Source organism: Crinia signifera, chromosome 4 (genome assembly GCF_055691185.1).
Source record: "Crinia signifera chromosome 4, ASM5569118v1, whole genome shotgun sequence".
NCBI classification, from domain to species: domain Eukaryota; kingdom Metazoa; phylum Chordata; class Amphibia; order Anura; family Myobatrachidae; genus Crinia; species Crinia signifera.
In genome coordinates this window covers 295400561-295419591 of record NC_139220.1, presented here as the reverse complement: position 1 = coordinate 295419591, position 19031 = coordinate 295400561, and the positions used below count along the sequence as shown (strand labels likewise).

Here is a 19031-nt window from a genome sequence, read left to right as displayed (position 1 = left end):
GTCCCAGCTGAGCCGACCGCCCACCTCCCCCCTCAGCATTGCGTACTAGTGCTTGTCAGCTTAGGCGGGCGCCGGTCTTTTAGCAGGTGCCGCATGTGACTGTCTATAGGAGGACATCGGCTTATGGGCTGAGGGGCGGGCAGGCGCCGGGCATGCACAGCGTCAGTCATTTGGTTGCGCGCCTGTGCCGCCTCCCTGCACCCCTTCGGCGTCTGGAGCTTGTGCTCCACCCTCCCTACGCTCCTGTGTGCAGGCATGTATTTTTGTACTACATAATACTATTGTACTACATACTATTGTAGTGTAGTCAAAATCTGGTGTAGTTCAAATCGCATAATACACATTGTATAGGCTCAGATCGCACCGAGCACACATCTCACCGTGTGGGCACCATAACTCCTACAGACTGGAGACCCCTCAGTGACTGCTATTAATGGAAATATGTCTGATTTTGCTCCACCCACTGATTCCAAATGATTCACCTCCCTATAATTTCAACAGTCTTTAAAGGTCATTCTTCTGCTTCTCTCAGGCCCTGACTCCACCACATATCTTTATTTCACCTTTCCATAAAACTAACACAGCATGAAGGGGCTCAGTGAATGTGGTGGTAAATGTGTATAAAAGTGTAATGGGATCACACAAAGAATAAAAGGATAACTCTCCAGCCTCATAATCCAGACATATCTTCACTCTTTTATAGGGTATCTTATTAGATAACAAGATATCTTCATTGTCATGTCTCACTGAATACTGATTACGGGTCCTATCCAAACCCCAGGACTTTTTATCATCTCCAATCAGTGACATTTTGTCTTTCCTCTCTATACTGGGATAACACATCCCAATCCTCCAGTTCCTTGATTTACTAACATCCACTTCCCAGTAATGTCTCCCTGAGGTAAAACTCCCAGTGCTTAATACCTGACTGTTTTTAAATCTTTCTGGTGTTTCTGGACAACTGCTATTGGAAAAACCCTCAGTTACAGTTTTCCTGTCCCTTGATATACGTAACATATTACCTGCTGTATTTGCATCCAGTAATATGTCTGTAGGTTCATGCGGAGGACAGATCCCATTTATTATATCAGATAATCCTCTGCGTATTGTCTGTACAGTGATCCCCACATCCAGATCTCTTACATCAGGGTCCTGTGAGTACTGCATCTCATTGTCCTCAGTATCACACAAGTCATCTGTGTCTGGTTGCTGTAAGACAGTCAGTGGATCTGATCGGTTACTTATCTCCTCCATGTCATGTATCCTCCTGGACAGCTCGTAGTCCTTTTCTTCCAGAACAGAGATTGAGTGTGAAATGTGCTCCACTTTCCTGGCGATCTCACTGGACACTCTCTCCTCTAGGTCCTCCAGCTGTCTCCTGATATCTGCAAACAGGGTAGTGACTCTCTCTGTTACAGAAGATGCTTTTATCTGATCTCTTCTGTATTGCTGAAGACTTTTCTCATTCTCTTCTCTCTTTGTGATCAAATTCAGCAGAACCTGCTTCAGTTTTTCCTTCTTCTTCTTAAAGGCATCATCCAGCAGATCCACCTGGTGTCCCTGATGCTCTCCAGCCAAACAGCAGGACACACAGATAGATACAGCATCCTGAGCACAGTAATACTCCAGGATCTTCTTATGGATGGAGCATTTTCTGCTTTCCAGGGATGTGGTGGGATCACACAAGACATGTTCTGCTGACTTGCTGTGTTTCCTCAGGTGATCATCACACAGAGAAGCCTCACAGTGCAGACAGGATTTAACAGCCGGTACATTAGAGTGAATACAGTAAGTGCAGTAGATCCCAGTCCCCTCCTGATCTGGATGAGTAGACAGGGAACTCCCCGCTGCATTGCACAGAGTTACATTATTCACCAGTGCAGTATAATCTGGACTCTCCGATCTGCATAAAGGACAGGCATGAACTCCAGGCCCATCATGTGTATCTAGTGCACCAGACAGACAGTCTGGGCAGAAGTTGTGACCACACATCAGGGTTACAAGAATTGGTTCAATGTTCTGGCACATTACACATTTCACCTCCTGTTTCAGATCAGCAGACGCCATTGCTGCAGGAGAAGAGTGAAACGAAACTGGAAATGTCAGATGCACAGAAACCAGTGTATGAGTCACACTGTCACTCAGATTACATAACTTCAGGGACACACCTAGGACCTTATTCTGGTTGTTACGCTCCCATGCAAATTCACATGGATTGCATATTTTTGCATAGTGAGCATGCGCAGCATCCGCACTGCGCATGTGCCACTTTGTCTGGCTGTGTAACATTCCACCATTGCGAGCATGAATTTGCTTGCGAGCTTAGTTCAAAATCAAGGCGTGTTGTTGCTGTATTCCTGGCAGGGCTGCCGACAGGGGGGTGCTGTGGGTACAGCTGTCCAGGGCTCCCCCACCCCCGCACACTGCCTCCCCAACCCGGCAGCCTGCGTGCACTCCTGAGGAGACGTGGGATGCCGCAGCTAGGTAAGTAAGTGTGAATGAAGGTCAGTTCCAGGAAAGGGGAGTGCGGGTGCAGGGCGGGGGTGTGAGTGCGGGCGGGAGGGGGGGGGCGGACTTAAGGTCAGTCCCGGGCCCCAAAATTACTAGTGGCGGCCCTGCTATATAGTATATGCATACTATAAAGAATACACCATGGCCATAAATTTGATAGCTTATAGTAATGAAGGGCACCTGGAGCGTTAACTCACTTCATGGACAAAAACTATGGTTCATAGAAGCAAGGCACCCCTAATGAAAAGGAATTGGATTAATCCAGCTACTTGTGCTTCTTGAGAGAAAATGGCACGATATTAGGAAAGAACTATTTATAAGGTTGTTGAAGGAAAGACTGTAGCCAGCCCGGAGGAATGGGGCTCTTAAACCTTACAGATACCCTTGTGGGGAGAACCCTTAGGCGATGCTATAATAAGGGGAAGCTCAGGAAAAAATGGTTAGACCATTGTGGAGAAAAGATCTGAAAGGAGGCAGACGGCAGTCGGGAGCAGAGAAAGAGAACTGCGGAGCCAAAGAATCGCCCTTACCTCATCTCCGGTGATACGAGTGTAGCTGCTATGAGGTAGGGATGGCCATCGACTATCGATGTTCCCAAAACATCGATGGTCGGGACCTAGTGCTCGATGTTTTGTGCATCGATAGGCGAGGGTCGAATAGTTTGATGCCATCAATGGATGGCATCCGATGTCAATTTTTTTTTGGTTCCTGGATAAACTGCCATCGATGGGAACCATTGATGTAAGATGCGTCGATGGCCATCCCTACTATGAGGCTTGGACATGGATCCGCCAGGAGGCATGACCCCGCTGATAGGGCGGTCCCAGAGAGAGGTCAGATATCAAGACTGGCTGTGAGATAGGGCTTGGGCGTGGCTGTGTTGAAGAAGGTCGGCAGTGGGCGGCAGCGGAGGAGTGGCCAGAACGATGTCAGCTGCAACAGAGGTGCTACCTCACCAAGCGCTCATCAGAGGAGGTTGGTGATGCAGATAGGCCCTCCCTTTTTACATAGGGCCCTCCTTCCTCTAAAGACTGAGGAGACTGGCAGCATGTGGAGTTGCAGGTGCGGCCCAGACAAAGATACTCAGCGGCAGGTGGGGAACACTGATAAAATCCTCCCAACATTCTCTAGAAAGTGTGGTGGAACATCTTAAAGGTATACCCCTTACACGTGGGTGGAAGCAGAGGAGGTGTTTGGTGTGAGTAAAGAAATTGGCACAAAAAGGGACAATGAGAAAACCATTTAAACAAAAACGGCGATCCATAGAGAAAACTGATACTGTGGTCACTCATTAACAAAGGGAGCAGCCTGTCAGTAAGAGGACGATCATGTGGAGCCCTTCAGCATTAGGTGAAAGGTATAGTCCGGTGGAGTTCAGCTTTTTTTTACAGAAATACCCAGTGTCAAATAACTCTAATACCCCTTTCACATTGCACAAAATTACTGGGTTCATGCCGGTTTCTTACCGGTTCAACCCAGTGATTAGTGCAATGTGAAAGGGGTTACCGGTTACAGCTAACCGGTAGCAACACGGCAATATGAACCGAGTAAAAAGAAGGGATCTTACCGGTTCATTGCCGTGTTGCTGTGCAGTGTGAATGGTTTAATTGGGTCGAGCGATGGAGGAGGCAGTGCTTGGAGCAGTGTCAGCTCTAAGCCCTGCCTCCTCCCCCGCCCATGATGACGCTCTGACGCACCCCCACATGACATCAGCAAACCAGCAATATTGCTGGTTCGCTTATGCCAACTGAACAGACGGCACATGCAGGGTCACACCGGGACTGAACCGTTTTAAAGACCCGGTACGACCCTCCATTTGCGGTCTAAAAGCGGTATAAATATTAATTGGACTCTTCCTTTGCTAAATACAAGTATTTGGCTCAGCACAGTCAGGAGCATGACATTTAGGCAGACAAACTAGAAAATCACCTTCTAGAATCTGTCATTACTAAGTTTGAAAGAAAGTGACAAGTCTCAGCCAGGTTAATTTATATAGTCACAATACTTCAAAGAAACAGCCTAAAGGATTGGCAAAAGAATTATTAATAACAATAATAATAATGATAATTGTATAGCACTTTTCTCCCAATAGGACTCAAAGGCCTTATTCTGGTTGGTTTGGTCGGATGCGTATTTGCGGACAGGAACCGAGCGTTCTTAGCCCCGCCTTCCGTATGGATCGCTCACTCCGTCCGAATGCGGTAATACGCTGTCCGAACGGACCGCGAGTTGATTTTTCATGTGAACACCTCCTCCATCTCTAGGAACCTCCCCCATCATTCGGTGGTTGCAGAACATCGAATGCAGGACCCAGTGGTCAGGCAGCACCGAGTGCTCCAGGCCACTCGGGCATTTCTCTGTGCAAAAGCATGGATATGGGCAGGCAGCTGGCATCCGGCTATGTCATATGTCCGCCCCCCACACGCTCGTCACGGCCAGATTACCATACGTACGCCCAGAATTTTCATGGGAACGCCCATGAAACGCGGGGCGTACGCATATGGTAATGAGCCCAAATAGCCCTTCACGGCCCTCTCCACCCCCTTTTCGGAGTGTACAAAATTCACGACGTATTCAGACGTGCGCGGCGTTCGCACATGCGCAGATACGCCTCTGCACATGCACAAACACCAAGCATCGGCCGTCCGACCGCACGCGGACAGAACCGCACCAACCAGAATAAGGCCCAAAGTGCTTTACCATTGTCTTTACAGCTCAAAATACAAAACAAGCTTAACAGTGGATGTCAGTGAAATGCTTGAGTAAATAGATACGTTTTTATAAACTCACCATCGGGTATCCCCCCGGTCCACACTTTGTCTGTTGACATACCTAAATACAACCTTAACTCTAATCTTAAATAACTTAACCTAAAATAAAGACACAAACACAAAGTGCTGGCGTTTCAAAAGAATGTCAAATTTATTTTGACAACTAAACTATGACTATAAATGGTGGCGGCACTAAAGAACGGTCCCTATAGGAAAGGTGGGGTTAAAGATCACTATGCATACATACATCGCTGGTGATCACTCTCCCTGGTCAGCCACCCGGCCTGGTGGTGTGGCCATCCCCCGTACAGAAGCATGGCCCATGACAATTGATGTCAAGGGAGAGTGCACCCCACTACCTACACACACACAGAGTTCTTAAAGAACGACCGTTCTTTACCGCCGCCGCCGCCGAAGAAGAGAAATAGGGAAGGGTGGGTGGGGCTTCTTCAGACAGAGGGTGATCACTCTAACTCGTGATCATTCCTATCCTGTCTAAAACTGCTCTGATAGGCCTTGTGCCCATCCTCATTAAATTAACACATGACCAACAGCAAAGTGTCACCTGTAAGAACCATCAGTGGTTTATGTTCCCTCAGGCTGAATCAGCCTTCTGTGTTTCTGTCTATTTCTAAAGGATTCTACAGTGGGGGCTTCACACACTGGCCCTTATTCTGATCGGTGCGGATATTCCCGCATTCTTACGGTGCGGTCCGTACGCCACGGTGTTTTGCCGCGTGCGGCCATCGTCCGTAGAAACGCCCACGTGTCCTCCGCATTCGGACGGACTCACTCTTTAAGAACAGGGCGTGTTTACGGACGACATACAAACCATGCGTGTGCGGGAGAAACACTCCGATTCGGCACGGTATTACAGAGTATTACAGAGTATGCTCGGGAATACCGCATCCGAACGGGAGCCAAGCGGTGCTACCGCACGTAAGCGGAGTATTTACGCCAAACAACCCACTATGAAGTATCTTCTGCTATACATCACATGACCCACTTATTCAATTACCTATCCTCATAAAAAACTGCTTATTTGGAATTGGAATCAATTAGATTCCAATATATCCTTACAAGCATGCCTAACACATGCATTGCACACATTAACCCTTACAGCAATTGAAGTGCAATGGTTTCAATTAAAGCACTGACAAGCGTCCTATTAGTGAGTAATGAGTAAAGGAGTAGATTCTATTGGGTTCAGGTGTTAATGGTTGTAGTCATTAGGCGTACGTTCGCCTACCGCATGAACGAGTGGTGTACGCAAAGCAATAGTACACTTGTGGACACCGCACATTTCTGCCCTTTTTGATCGCGTGCATTCGGAGTGGTTTCCGAATGTACGCCCCCCAACATAAGTGTACTCCCCCGTGTCCGCCCATGTTTCCGCCCCGTTTTGCCCACTTTGAAACTACGCCCATGTGCCATTCCGCATGACGCCCATAATACGCCCATATTTCCCGACTGATTGCGGGCAACAGTTTTGGACGGGATTTTGCCGAACTGGTACGGAGTCTAGGCGTGGCACATGCGCGTTGCGTTCTCCACGCATGCGCAGACGGCGAAAAGACGCGATCCGTAAGAATGCGGTAAAGTCCGCGTCAATCAGAATAAGGGCCATTGTGCGAGTAAGAGAGTTCCATAGAGTTGGAGCAACAAAGTTGAAAGCACGATCCCCAGATGAATTCAGAATTATTTAAGAAATGCTTTAACTTTATTTATATTTATTTATAGACTTACCTGCAGCTTTGTCTGCATTCAGTGAAAACAGCACGTTTTAATCCTGTAAAATAAAGGGGAGGCCAAGTTGAACCCTCTAATAGGGCAGGATGTATTAAAATAAATCGCCACCCTTCGCGCCCCCCCCCCCCTCCGCGATGCCAGCGCATATGTACTAACATATGCGGCTGGCATCGCGGTGCGGTAACGGAGCCCCCCCGCGATACCTGTACTCTGGTCTGCGGGGGTCTCCGTCACCTCCCAGCCGGCTTCTGATGCCTACGCGCCGGGGACAGCTAAGCAGGCTGTCCCCAGCGCCTCCTCCTCCTCCCCCCTGCAGCCGGAAGGACGTCCGGCTGCGTTGATAGGGGGAGGAAGGGCTTACCTTCCGGGGTCCAGGAGGACCTGCAAGAAGGTAAGCCCAAGGGAGGGGGGAAAGGGGGGTCAGCGAGGCGGCCGGGTTGCGGCGACGTGGCGAAAAGAAGCCCATAGGCTTCTATAGGGTATCGCCACCCAAAGGTGGTGATACCCTGCCCTGCGTTTTCGCTGCGCACGGATTTTAGTACATAGGAAAATGCGGTAAAACGGGGGTTTTACCGCATTTTCCCTTTAGTACATCTCGCCCATAATGACTGGAGGATAAGTAGATAAAACAGTGGATCCACTGAGATAGAAGTGACTAGTTTGCAACAATAGTACATCCGGAAAGTGTTACAAAGTAGCAGAAGGCATTACATCTAGATTAAATGATTGCAACCTTATAGGAAGCTAATGGTGTGTACACACGGTCAGATGTGCCTTCAGATACTATCCATGAATCATGATCCAATCAGATCGGATCGTGGATAGTATCTGAAGGCACATCCGATTTGCATACAAGTCTGACTATATAGTGCAGATCTGCACTATATAGTCATGGCAGACAAAACTTTCTGCCTTGCGATACGTGAACGTGCATCGGAATCGGATCGGGATCTGAAGGGTTAAAACCCTTGCGATCTGCATCCAATTCCGATCCGATGTTGACTATATCGTCAACATCGGAAGGCAAAAAGTACCGTGTGTACACACCATAACAGTTTTTTTGGAAGAGACTTTCCAGGAGAAGCATGAAATAAATATATTGTGAAACTAATAGTGTGTTATTACAATAAGAAAAAATAAGAAAATAAAAAGGAAAAGAGTTTGTCTGATTTTTTTCGACTGTGTCCTTCCTTTTTGAATAAAGATGCTCCGTGTTGTGGTTGTATCCATAGGTGCCGATTTATGTTTTTGCTGGTGGGTGCTCAAGCCAAAAATATAGAGGAGTGGCTTCATGGGGAAGGGGTGTGGCCACAAAATAATACACCAATTTATATTACGGCCTAATGTAAGGAACCACTTTATTGATTTCTTCCATTATCTGCATCCATATTCTCTCCTGTGTGGCTGCTCCCATTTTCTTCAGCCCAAACTCAATAAGGTCCCGTGCTTGGGGAACCAAGATGTTCAGTTCACTCTGTATAGATGGAGTATTCCTGGATTTGCCTTGTGCTTCCTGGCTACCAACATTTATGCCAGCAGAAGATGCAGTATTGCAAGGGCCTGGCACTCCAACAACCACCTGATGTTGCTGATGTTGACATATTTTGTGTTGACTTTGAGGTACTTGGTTGTGCCTCTTCCATCCGCCTCCTCTCTGCGTGTTGTGATATCGCCCAAGGCTGCCTCAATAGTGTCTGGCTCGGAGCAGGATGACATAGTAGCAGCAATAACCCCTGTGTTCATGCGGATATTTATACAGAATTTTGGCGGGAAACGTGGAAATGTGATCCGGCCAACATTTGCAGAACAGGGAACGTGTGTAAATACATGCGTAATAATGAGACATTTCACAGTGCAGCTGCTTGTGACCTGGGCATGAAAGGTTCCTTGTGTATGTCTGCAATGGGTTTTGCAGCGATAGTGGTCCACAGCCGATATATCGTCCAGTATGTACGTACCTTATGCTGGAAAACAGACAATGGTCAGATAAACTGGTTATATTCAACTAACAGATTTATCCAATTAATACTTTTTGTCCATTTTCCAGTGTTTGGGAGCAAATGATTGAGTGTCGTTTCCTTCCATTCATTATCAGCCAGAAAATTCTATAAGGGCACACCCATCTTAACGGTTCAGGTTTAAAGGTGCGTACACATTGCACCCATTATAACTAGGGATGTGCACCTGGCCATTTTCAGGTTTTCGGATATTTATCTCCTTTGTGTTTTGGATCTGAATTAGTTTTACCCAAATCACCCTTGTGGGTTTTGGTTCTGTATTTTTTTGGGGGGAAAAATCATAAAAACAGCTACATTACTTTTTTTTTCACAGTATAATTGATCTCAATAACATTCATTTCAACTCATTTTCAGTCTATTCTGAACACCGCACAATATTATTTTTAGGGCAAAAAGTTGCACCAAGCTACCTAAGCTAAGCCACACAATTGGGTGGCTCAGACTGATACGGCACACTTATAACGCTTGCCTTGTCATAGGTTAGGTTAGATATGGACCCGGACGAGTCTGTAGTACGAGGCCCTGGCTCAAAGTAGTAGGTCCAAGCTAAGTTTTATTTATGGACTAAAATAAACAAGACGATATAGAGTCAGTAATAGAAACAAACTGGCACAGAGATACTTGGCATGCTCTGCACTGCTGGGTGTGCTGGAAGACTGCAGGCCAGTCACACTAGCACTCAGGACCACTGGTTGCGAGCTGGGAGACTGCAGGCCAGAGAATCAGGATGATCTGATGAACATAGATATAGTTCAGGTTTTCGGGATCACTGGGATGATGAACCAGCGAAGCAATGAAGACTGCGGGGATACCAAAGAGCAGGGTTTCTGGATCACTGGGATTGTAGATTAACAGCAAAGTGATAAAGACTGTGGAGACACTGCAGAGCAGGATTTATGGATCACCGGGATTGTAGACTACCAGCAAAGCGATGAAGACTGCTGGGACACCGCAGTGCAAGGTTTCTGGATCACCAGGATTGTAGATTACCACTGAAGCAATGAACACTGCTGGGAAACCGCAGTGCAGGGTTTCTGGATCACTGTGATTGTAGATTACCAGCGAAATTATTAAGACTGCGGGGACATCGCAGTGCAGGTTCTTAGGATCACTGGGGTTTGTTTCCAGCATAGCAATGGAGACTGCAATGGAGAAGGTTAGCAGGCTGCTTGCAGGGTTTGTACAACAGGACAGCTACGTGGGAACACCAGGATGGATCGATGTTAGCAGCGGTACAGCTACTCAGGATAGCTGTTGGAACCAAGTGGTGCTATCGTATGCCTGAATATAACACACGAGTCTTGATTCACCAGAAGATGATTGCAGACTGCAGACACAGGTATGGACAACAAGGCAAGAGAAAATTTGCCTTAGGCGCTGGAGACAACTAGGGTGTAACTCGATGCCCAGCAGCCACCACGTAGGAGGGTTGCCAACCTCCAAAATGACAGAAACCCAAGAGCGCCCCACATTTCTGTATGGACAACAAGGCAATGGCCCCAGGCAATACTAGCTCATCCAATGTATACCCTTTGCTTCCTGAAGATTGGACATCACATTATAGAAGTGATTCAGGATTGGACATCAGGTGGTCAGCTGACCAGAACTGTCATGGCAGCCCACATATACATGGTATAAAGAGTGAGTAATTAGTAATGGTCACAGGTTTTAGTGAACTTTGGGAGCAGTCTCTGGTAAACACTGAAGTCTTGTTGAACAGCAACAGCAGGAACTACAGTACAGGTACACCACCGATTTTCCGGCAACCGTTTGTCCGGAACCTCTTTTAATCCGGACACTTTTGATTTGTCCGGATTAAAGGAGTTTAGGGACCTCCTTTAATCCGGACAGAGCAAAATTGTAAATTGTCTGGATTAAAAGAGGTTGATGAACTCTTTTAACCCGGAACACTTTCTGCGCATAGGCGTAACACGCAATAGGAGCAAGTGTCAGTGAGTACAGCTTCCGCTGACACTGCAGGTGACACAGGAAGCATCATGTTGTCTGAGGTCAAAGCAAGTACCACACATCGGCGGAACACACAGCATGAGCAAGTGCCACTGGGTACAGCTTCCAAGGATCCCACAGGTGGCACAGCAGGCAGCAGTGGGGCTGATATGGCGTCCAAGGTCCCAGCAAGACTTTCATTCATACTGCACTTACTGTTAATGTTTGTTCAAAATATACCTGATACCTGTTTTGCTTATACAGCACGTAGTACACTGTAATAAACAGTTTTGCATACACTACTGTGTTTATTCATTCATTAATATTATGCTGTAGCATATATTTGACTTTTTATTGCTTTTATTCCCAAAAGCAGCACGCCCATGTGGGTGATGACTAGCTGCGTCATCCCTCCATCAGCGCAGCATGTAAACAACAGGAAGTCTTCTCCCCCGTACTTTCCGCGCCATGCTGTTAAAGAATATTCGTTGTGTGTGCATTCCTGACAGATATAGTTATAGAAGATAGATAGATAGATAGATAGATAAATAGATAGATAGATAGATAGATATGTGATGTTCATTGTTCTGCATAAACACTTAACATTTATTAAGAAATACTGACAAAAAATACTGTGAACACTTTGTTTATTTGAGGTAAAACGGTGGTCGGACCTGAACAGAGTGTCACATACAGGTGCTTGCCATGACATAAGTGCCACGTGAAGGTGTAGCAGGAACGCCCACCCACCCAAAAAACATCAAACACATTGGAACATGGTGGTGTATGTAGTGGAAAGCGGTCCCACGGCAGCAACGCATCACATGGGAACATCCCGGCCTGCTCACATGTGATGCATTGCTGCCGTGAGACTGCTTTCCATGACATACACCATTTTAAGGTACATGCTGCTGGCCTCCAAATAACCAAGAAGGTGAAAAAATGTTAAATAAAGTACACAAACTATTTTTTGACTTTATAATGCAAACCGTTATAAATTTTTTCGTATAAAGAGTGTACTACTGCTACGCCTTTTTGGATTTTTGAAATTTTTTGGGCTACGGTATGGACTTTTCCACTTAGTTCTTGTAGACATTTATGGACTTGTGTCATGTTTTCTTGAATTGTGCTTTCGTCGCTGGACGTGTCAGGTGATGGTGTGTTCTTCTCCCCCTCTGCACTGACATCTGAAATCTCGATGATATCTATAATAAGTACAGATAAAGAAATAAAGAACAGTTCCGGTGACGTAGCCACGTCAGTGACGTCGGCCACACTCCTGTCGCATCGACTCACATTGTTGTGGGCGTGGTCTGTGTGACGCATCCTTGTACCTGCTGGACTCTAGCCCGCTGCTGAGACGCTGAGGCGCCGGTGTGTTGTGGAACGATTGTGCCTGCTGGTGTTTCCCCTCCGGTATCGTGAGTTGTACACTGCACACTTTTGAGCACGCTGATGAGCCAGTGGATTATGTGACAAAACCTTGTGGTATTTTAGCCCACACCGGATGAAATATTCGGTACGGGTATTATCTTCTCCGTGGGAGAAAATTTTAAAGTGATTTCCACGTTTTTTAATAAACGTTAATAAACCATGAAGCGCCCCCTCTATCTGTTTTAGGTGGTGTGTACATTGAAGGTCCCGTGGGAATCGGGTCACTTGGAGGGGAGCTGCATCTATTACATTCGGATTGGTGTGGATTTTCAAAAGAACTTTATAGTTCCTTGAAGGGAACGGACTTTATTAGTGTCAGCGCACCTATATATCTGCATTACAGATAAAAAAATGTTTACCTTTCCACAAATGATACGTCACTATCCCATAAAGATGATTTGCACTATACACTCACCATCTACACTGCTGGTGATCGCAATCACTTGGTGGCCCTCTGTGGTCCCTTCCATCGGCTGCGCTGCCTGGATATCATCTACAGTGACAAGGTAAGTGACGTATTACTACCCCTTGTTTTGTGTATAAAACATGTGTTGTTGTGGTGGTGTGCTGGTACAAAACCTTACCTGTTGTACTCTCCTTCTTTATTTTCAGGTTGGAGGCCCTGTCTCTGCCTTCCTCATGTCTTCTCCTGGATTGGATTTCCTCTGAGTAAAAACAAGCAACATGTCAGCAAAACACACAAAATGTAATGGATCAAGACAGTCTATTAATAAAGCCACCTAGGGCATTGTACTCACTTCTTTTAATAATTCCACAAATTTTCTTTAGCTTGGCCTGCTCCTTGTGCTTCAGGTCCGACCACCGTTTCTGTAGCTGGTATTTTGACCTTCTTTTCCCAAACTTCTCCTTTATCTCCTTGCATACACGCTGCATAATAATTTTTTTCTATAATTCGTCTTGGGGTAGGTTTTCCGCGAACAATCGTAGTCCCTTCTATCCAGCATTTTTACCATCAGTTCCACCTCTGCAGATGACATGGCGGAGGCGCGCGTCATTTTTTTCTCCTTGTTGTCCTGTCTCTCAGCGATTTCTTTATCTGTTGTCATTATCGGTGCTGAATTGGGGCTCAAAGGTGCTGTAGTCGTCTCCTCTGCCATATGCGGTGGCGCCAGACCCTCCGACATGGCTCCTCGATGTCCCGTGTCTGTGTGACGCCAAGCACGTAAGTGGGGCGGAGATTCCTGCGCTCATCCAATCACTGGGTTTCAAGCGACGTTCAGCACGAAAGAATATTCAGTCGTTGCTGTTCGAGTGATCGGAGCTGCGCTGCGAATTTTCCGTAGTCTATATCGACATTTATTTCGGTGAGTATTAAAACAAAATTTGGAGTTGTCTATGACAGGGGCTTTAATCTGTGGCCCATGGGTATGCTGGGGCTTGTAGTGACAGTGTATCCTATGTCCCACAGAGTTTCAACTCCTGTACTATAGTTACAGTATATCTAGTGGCCCACAGACTGAACACCTGTACATTAAATGGTTTATGGTGTGCTTTGTGTATCAAGAAAATAATATGCCTTTTTATTGTATTTTTTGAACAGAAATTCCACCATGGCAGAGAAAAATGTAGAGTTCATGAAGGACTTCATCGAGGCCTACAGGGATCAAAATTGTCTCTGGAACACAAAATCCAGAGACTATTCCAATCGCCAGAAGAGGCTAGCTGCTCTGGAGGAGCTGGTGAGGGTGAGCCAGACCTACTACCCCACAGCAAATGTAGAGTGGGTCCGGACAAGGATTGCCAATATGAGGACCGTCTTTAAAAAATAACTTAATAAGGTTGAGTCCTCAAAGCGGTCTGGGGCAGGGGCAGACCAAGTCTATGTGCCCAGGCTGTGGTACTTCGACCTGCTGGCCTTCACGGTGGACCAGGAGCTGCCCAGGGAATCAGTCAGCAATTTTGCAAGGGACCAGCCTGCCCCCTCCACCTCCTCGTGCAACCAAGAGGTTTCTGATGACACCTTTTGCGGCACAGTAAGTAGACGGATTTTATTTTAAATATTTTTTTATTAAAGCAGATAAATATAACAAGTACAGCATAAAAATTGTGAACATGTAAAATTAACGAAATAATATCATTCTGCCAATCCACAGCGCCAACACCAATAAAATACTGCATGTATTCATCCCTGGTTAATTTGGCACGCATAGATGCATTTCTGGTATTTAAATTAGTATTAGGTATTTCTGGTATCTAAATAATTAGTTTCCAGAGATGCCAGTCCTAACGCCTCTTCAACTAGCTCACTTTCATCCATGGCAGCAACATGGTGGTGTGTGGGCTGCGTTCTTCAGCGCAGATATAAAAATATATGCAAGTCTTAAAAATCGATAGTGATACATCATTGTTACATCTTGTTTTGTTACAGCCATCGCTATTTGCCGAGGAGGAATCTTCACCATCGCTGGAGGTTGCATCACAGCTGCCTTCACCGGCCCTCTGCTCCACCCCCACACCAACCGCCACCCCCAGCGCTTAACCTCAACCCGAAGCAACATCTAGAAGAGGGCGCAAAAGGCCGCGGCAGACTCCAGATGCTTCGGACGTGGCGACCACCAAGATCCTGTAGTCTGCTAACCGATTGATGGCCATGGAGGAAGATGATGCGGACCATGTGGGGAGTGTATTAGCTGACAATTTGCGCAAGTTAGACCCGGCTACAAGGGTTGAGGTAGAGCGGATCTTCTATGAGACTCTGTACCGGGCCCGTGTGGGGACTCTGTCCCGGCACACACGGCTCACTGATGACACCCCTCTGCTTAGGGTTGAATTTCAACCCATCAGCCCTGCCCCTATACCCCAACAACCGGTATTTCACCCGGGGCAATATCAGCCGTACCAGCAGTTCCAGCCACCAACCGGGCAAAGGCAGCACCAACCGGCACCGTCAGCTATTACACTCCCACCAGGTCCACCTGGTGGCCCCTTCCAGTGTTTGTTGGAAACTCCATCTCCCTCACAACCGGCGATGGATACAGGGGATTATGGGGTGGAACAAGTATACCACCAAATGTAAAAATTGTATATAGTTGCTTTCATTGTATAATTGGTTTAATAATATAGTTTAAATATTGTTATGTTTAAGTATTTATTTATTATTTATTTCCTTGTTATTTATGTTATATTTGTTATAAGTTTAGAAGTTAATAATTTATATAAAAATTAAAAATTCTGTAATCTAGTTGGTGTCCGTGTGAAAATATAATTTACCATGCAGGGTGACTATAGGGCACAGATATACATATGGGGTACATGTATGTTGTTTCAATATTTACCTTCATGTATTGCTCCTGGAGACTGTACAAAAGTACCAGGAGAAATTGGCATAGAAATAGGTGTGGTGGAGCCACTACTTGCTAGTACATAAACACCAGTACTGGGTACAGTCTGCACTCCAGGTGTCGTGGCATTGTGCCCTCCAGGAATGCCTGGCACCTGAGTACTACCACTCACTTGCCGTGATTCGGTCAGTAATCTGGCCCAAGACCAGGCTACCGCCTCCACCTCCTCCTCCTTGCTGCAAGAAGACGCGGAGGACAACTTGTGCGGCACTGTGAGTATACAAATTTTATTGTCAAAATATTGTTTTGTAACTTTACACACCAAAAAACAATATATTTACAATGACAAAAACGTACATTTTTAAGCAATCATGTCATTCTGCCACTCCACAGCCCCAACACCATTGAAATAATTCAAGTACTCGTCTCTTGTCAACTTTGCACGCATTGATGCATTTCTGGTGTTTAAATTATTTTCCAAAGCTGTCAGACCAATAGGCTCGTCAACAACTTGGCTTTCGTCCACTGTAGCCCCCAGATGTTGTGTGTGCACCGCTTTTCTGCGCAGGTAGTTGTGCAGCACACAACAGGCCATCACCACTTTGTCAATCTTATCTAGGCGCAGATTGATGGCACTGTGAAAAATTTCAGAATTTATTACTCAGAATCCCAAACGCATTTTCAACCACTCGCCTGGCACGTGACAGGCGATAGTTAAAAATGCGTCGTTCCCTGTTCAGTGCCCTTTGTGGGTAGGGTTTAAGGACATTAGGGTGCAATCCAAAGGCCTCATCCGCCACAAAAACAAATTTCAAACCGTGCTCATTTTCAGTCCGCTCTGGCAGATTCAGTTCATTTTTTTTCAGTTTGTCATGGAAAAAGGTCTTCTCCAGGGCTCCTCCATCTGAAACTCTACCATTTTTCCCAATGTCCACAAATACAAACTCGTATCGGGCATTAGCGATGGCCATTAGAACAATGCTGAAGAACCCCTTATAGTTATAATAAAAAGAGCCACTCTTTGCAGGGGGCATGATTCTGACGTGTTTGCCATCGATAGCTCCACCACAATTAGGGAAATTCCAAAGATCACGGAAATCACGTGCAATAATTTGCCACTCCTCCTTGGACGATGGAAACTGCAATATAAAAGTATATGCGTATTAATAATCTGTTGGGTTGATTTTAGACCCATCAGCCCTCCCCCATTGCAGCCTCAAAGCTATTACCCGCCTTATCAAAATTACCCCCCACCCACTGGTCAACGTTACCACCAGCCCCCACCATTTGCACCTGGTCCATCTGGTGGGCACATGCAAGGTATGGGGGAAACACCACCTCTCTCACATCCACCAGTGGACACAGGGGACTCTGGGATGGAACCACCGCGGTACCACCAAATGTAATGTACATAGTTTTTAGATTTATTATTATTGCTTTTATAATTTTATAAATTTAAGTTGTGCAGTTTCAATTAAAATTTGTTGTTAAAATAAAATCTTGGTGTCCGTGTAAAAGTTTAAATTAACAGGCATTGTAAATATATACATATAGGGTACAGGTATGTGCACAGCTATACATATGGGGGACATGTATGTAATTTCCATATTTACCTTCATGTATTTGTCCTGTAGAACTTGGACGATGGCATCACAGGTGTCTGGTATTATCAGCCCCAGCGCTTGCGATGATATTGCGGTGCTGAATCTCAGGTCGGCAAGGGTCCTTCCTGTTGCCAGGTAACGCAGCGTTGCCACCAGTCTCTGCTCTGCAGAAATAGGCCTCCTGAAATAGGTGTCCTCTCTTTCTATTAAAGGGGTAACGAGGGCCAGCAGCTCCATGAAGGTAGCGTCATCCATACGGAGATAATTCCTGAAGTCATCAGGATTGTTCTCCCGTATCTCCTGTAGCAATGGCATGTGGGAGAAGGTGTCTCTCCTCAGAAGCCAGTCTCTGGTCCAGCAGCTCCGATTCTTGGTCCTTTTTCTTTTTTTAATAGCCTGCAATCTAGTGGCCATAGCAGCAAAAATGCACGCACGAGCCTGCCTTCTCCTCAAGCTCATATTGAAAGGCAAAAAAAGGCCAAATATGCAACAAAACACGAACGAACGTCCGTATACATGCACAGCTAGCACTGCTCTGAAAAGTCACGGCTCTATTCACTGTACTGCACGAACGATTCTTTTGTTCTGTGATCACGCCTCTTTGTTTTGGTATGCCCTTAACCCAGCCCAATATGATAATTTTGTGTACATTTTTATCGTGCGAATAGCCAGATCAGGAGAGTGTGTACGGTGGTACAATCTTTTTCTTGCGATTGTTTGGACGGGAGTACATCGGACGTCGCAAGTAAAATTGTACATATGTGTACGCGCAGATCGGTCGTATGTTTTGGACGGTCGAACGTGTATTCGGTCGATCAAACGGTCGCAAGAAAAATGAAATTGTACATATGTGTACCCAGCTTAAGTGCCTGATGTACTAAGCCTTGAAAGTGATAAAATGGAGAGTGACCAACCAATCAGTCATTTTTCAAACACAGCCTGTGACATAGCAGGTAGCAGCTGTTTGGCTAGACGTTTATCACTCTCCATTTTATCACTTTTCAAGTTTAGTACATCTGGCCCTTAGAGAGTTCACACAGGTGGCTAATCAGCAGAGTGCAGCCTGTCAGTAGCTCACACTTTCAAACTGTGAATACATCACACAGAGAACACTAAGGCCCATATTCAGTGCAGCCAGCAAGGGGGTTAAACGGCGGGGATTGCAGAAAACAAGCGATCCTCCCTGTTTAACTCCCTCGCCGGCCGCACACCCTATTTTACATTTCAGGGGAATCCTCGCTATCACAGGACAGTCTCGCTGTTTCGGCAGCCACATACGCCGATTTCCCCTCGCTCCAAAAACGGAGGGAGGGGGAATCGGTGCATGCAGGGGGGTCAGGCAGCGCTGCTCGCTGTCACAGCTCGCCCCCGGCATTGAATATACCCCTTAAGGTTCAGGATAGATGGCAGAGGTAAGCCACCAAATGCTATGAATTAATACAGGATTGTGACAGCACTGATAGAGCACACCAAGGGCCAGATGTATCAAGCTTCAAAAAGTGACAAAGTGGAGAGTGATAACCAACCAGCTCCTACCTGTCATTTTTCAAACCCAGTATGTAACATGGCAGGTAGGAGCTGATTGGCTGGCTGTTTTGCACTCTCCACTTTATCACTTTATGAAGCTTGATACATCTGGCCCTAAGCAGCACCCCTGGACTGATATGGCATATTGGGCAGCAACCCAAACTGATA

The 19031-nt window shown here is 46.2% G+C and overlaps 1 protein-coding gene across 1 annotated transcript in view; it reads right to left on the bottom strand.

The window, feature by feature from the left end:
- The window catches only part of LOC146075639 (E3 ubiquitin-protein ligase TRIM39-like), a 36621-nt gene extending 34530 nt beyond the window's left edge, over positions 1 to 2091 (bottom strand). Inside the window, exon 1 of the mRNA XM_083185065.1 lies at positions 1023 to 2091. Coding sequence (XP_083041191.1) covers positions 1023 to 2067 — 1045 coding nt within the window. The 5' untranslated portion in view covers positions 2068 to 2091. The remainder of the gene's footprint in view (positions 1 to 1022) is intronic.
- Between the last annotated feature and the right edge of the window lie 16940 nt (positions 2092 to 19031).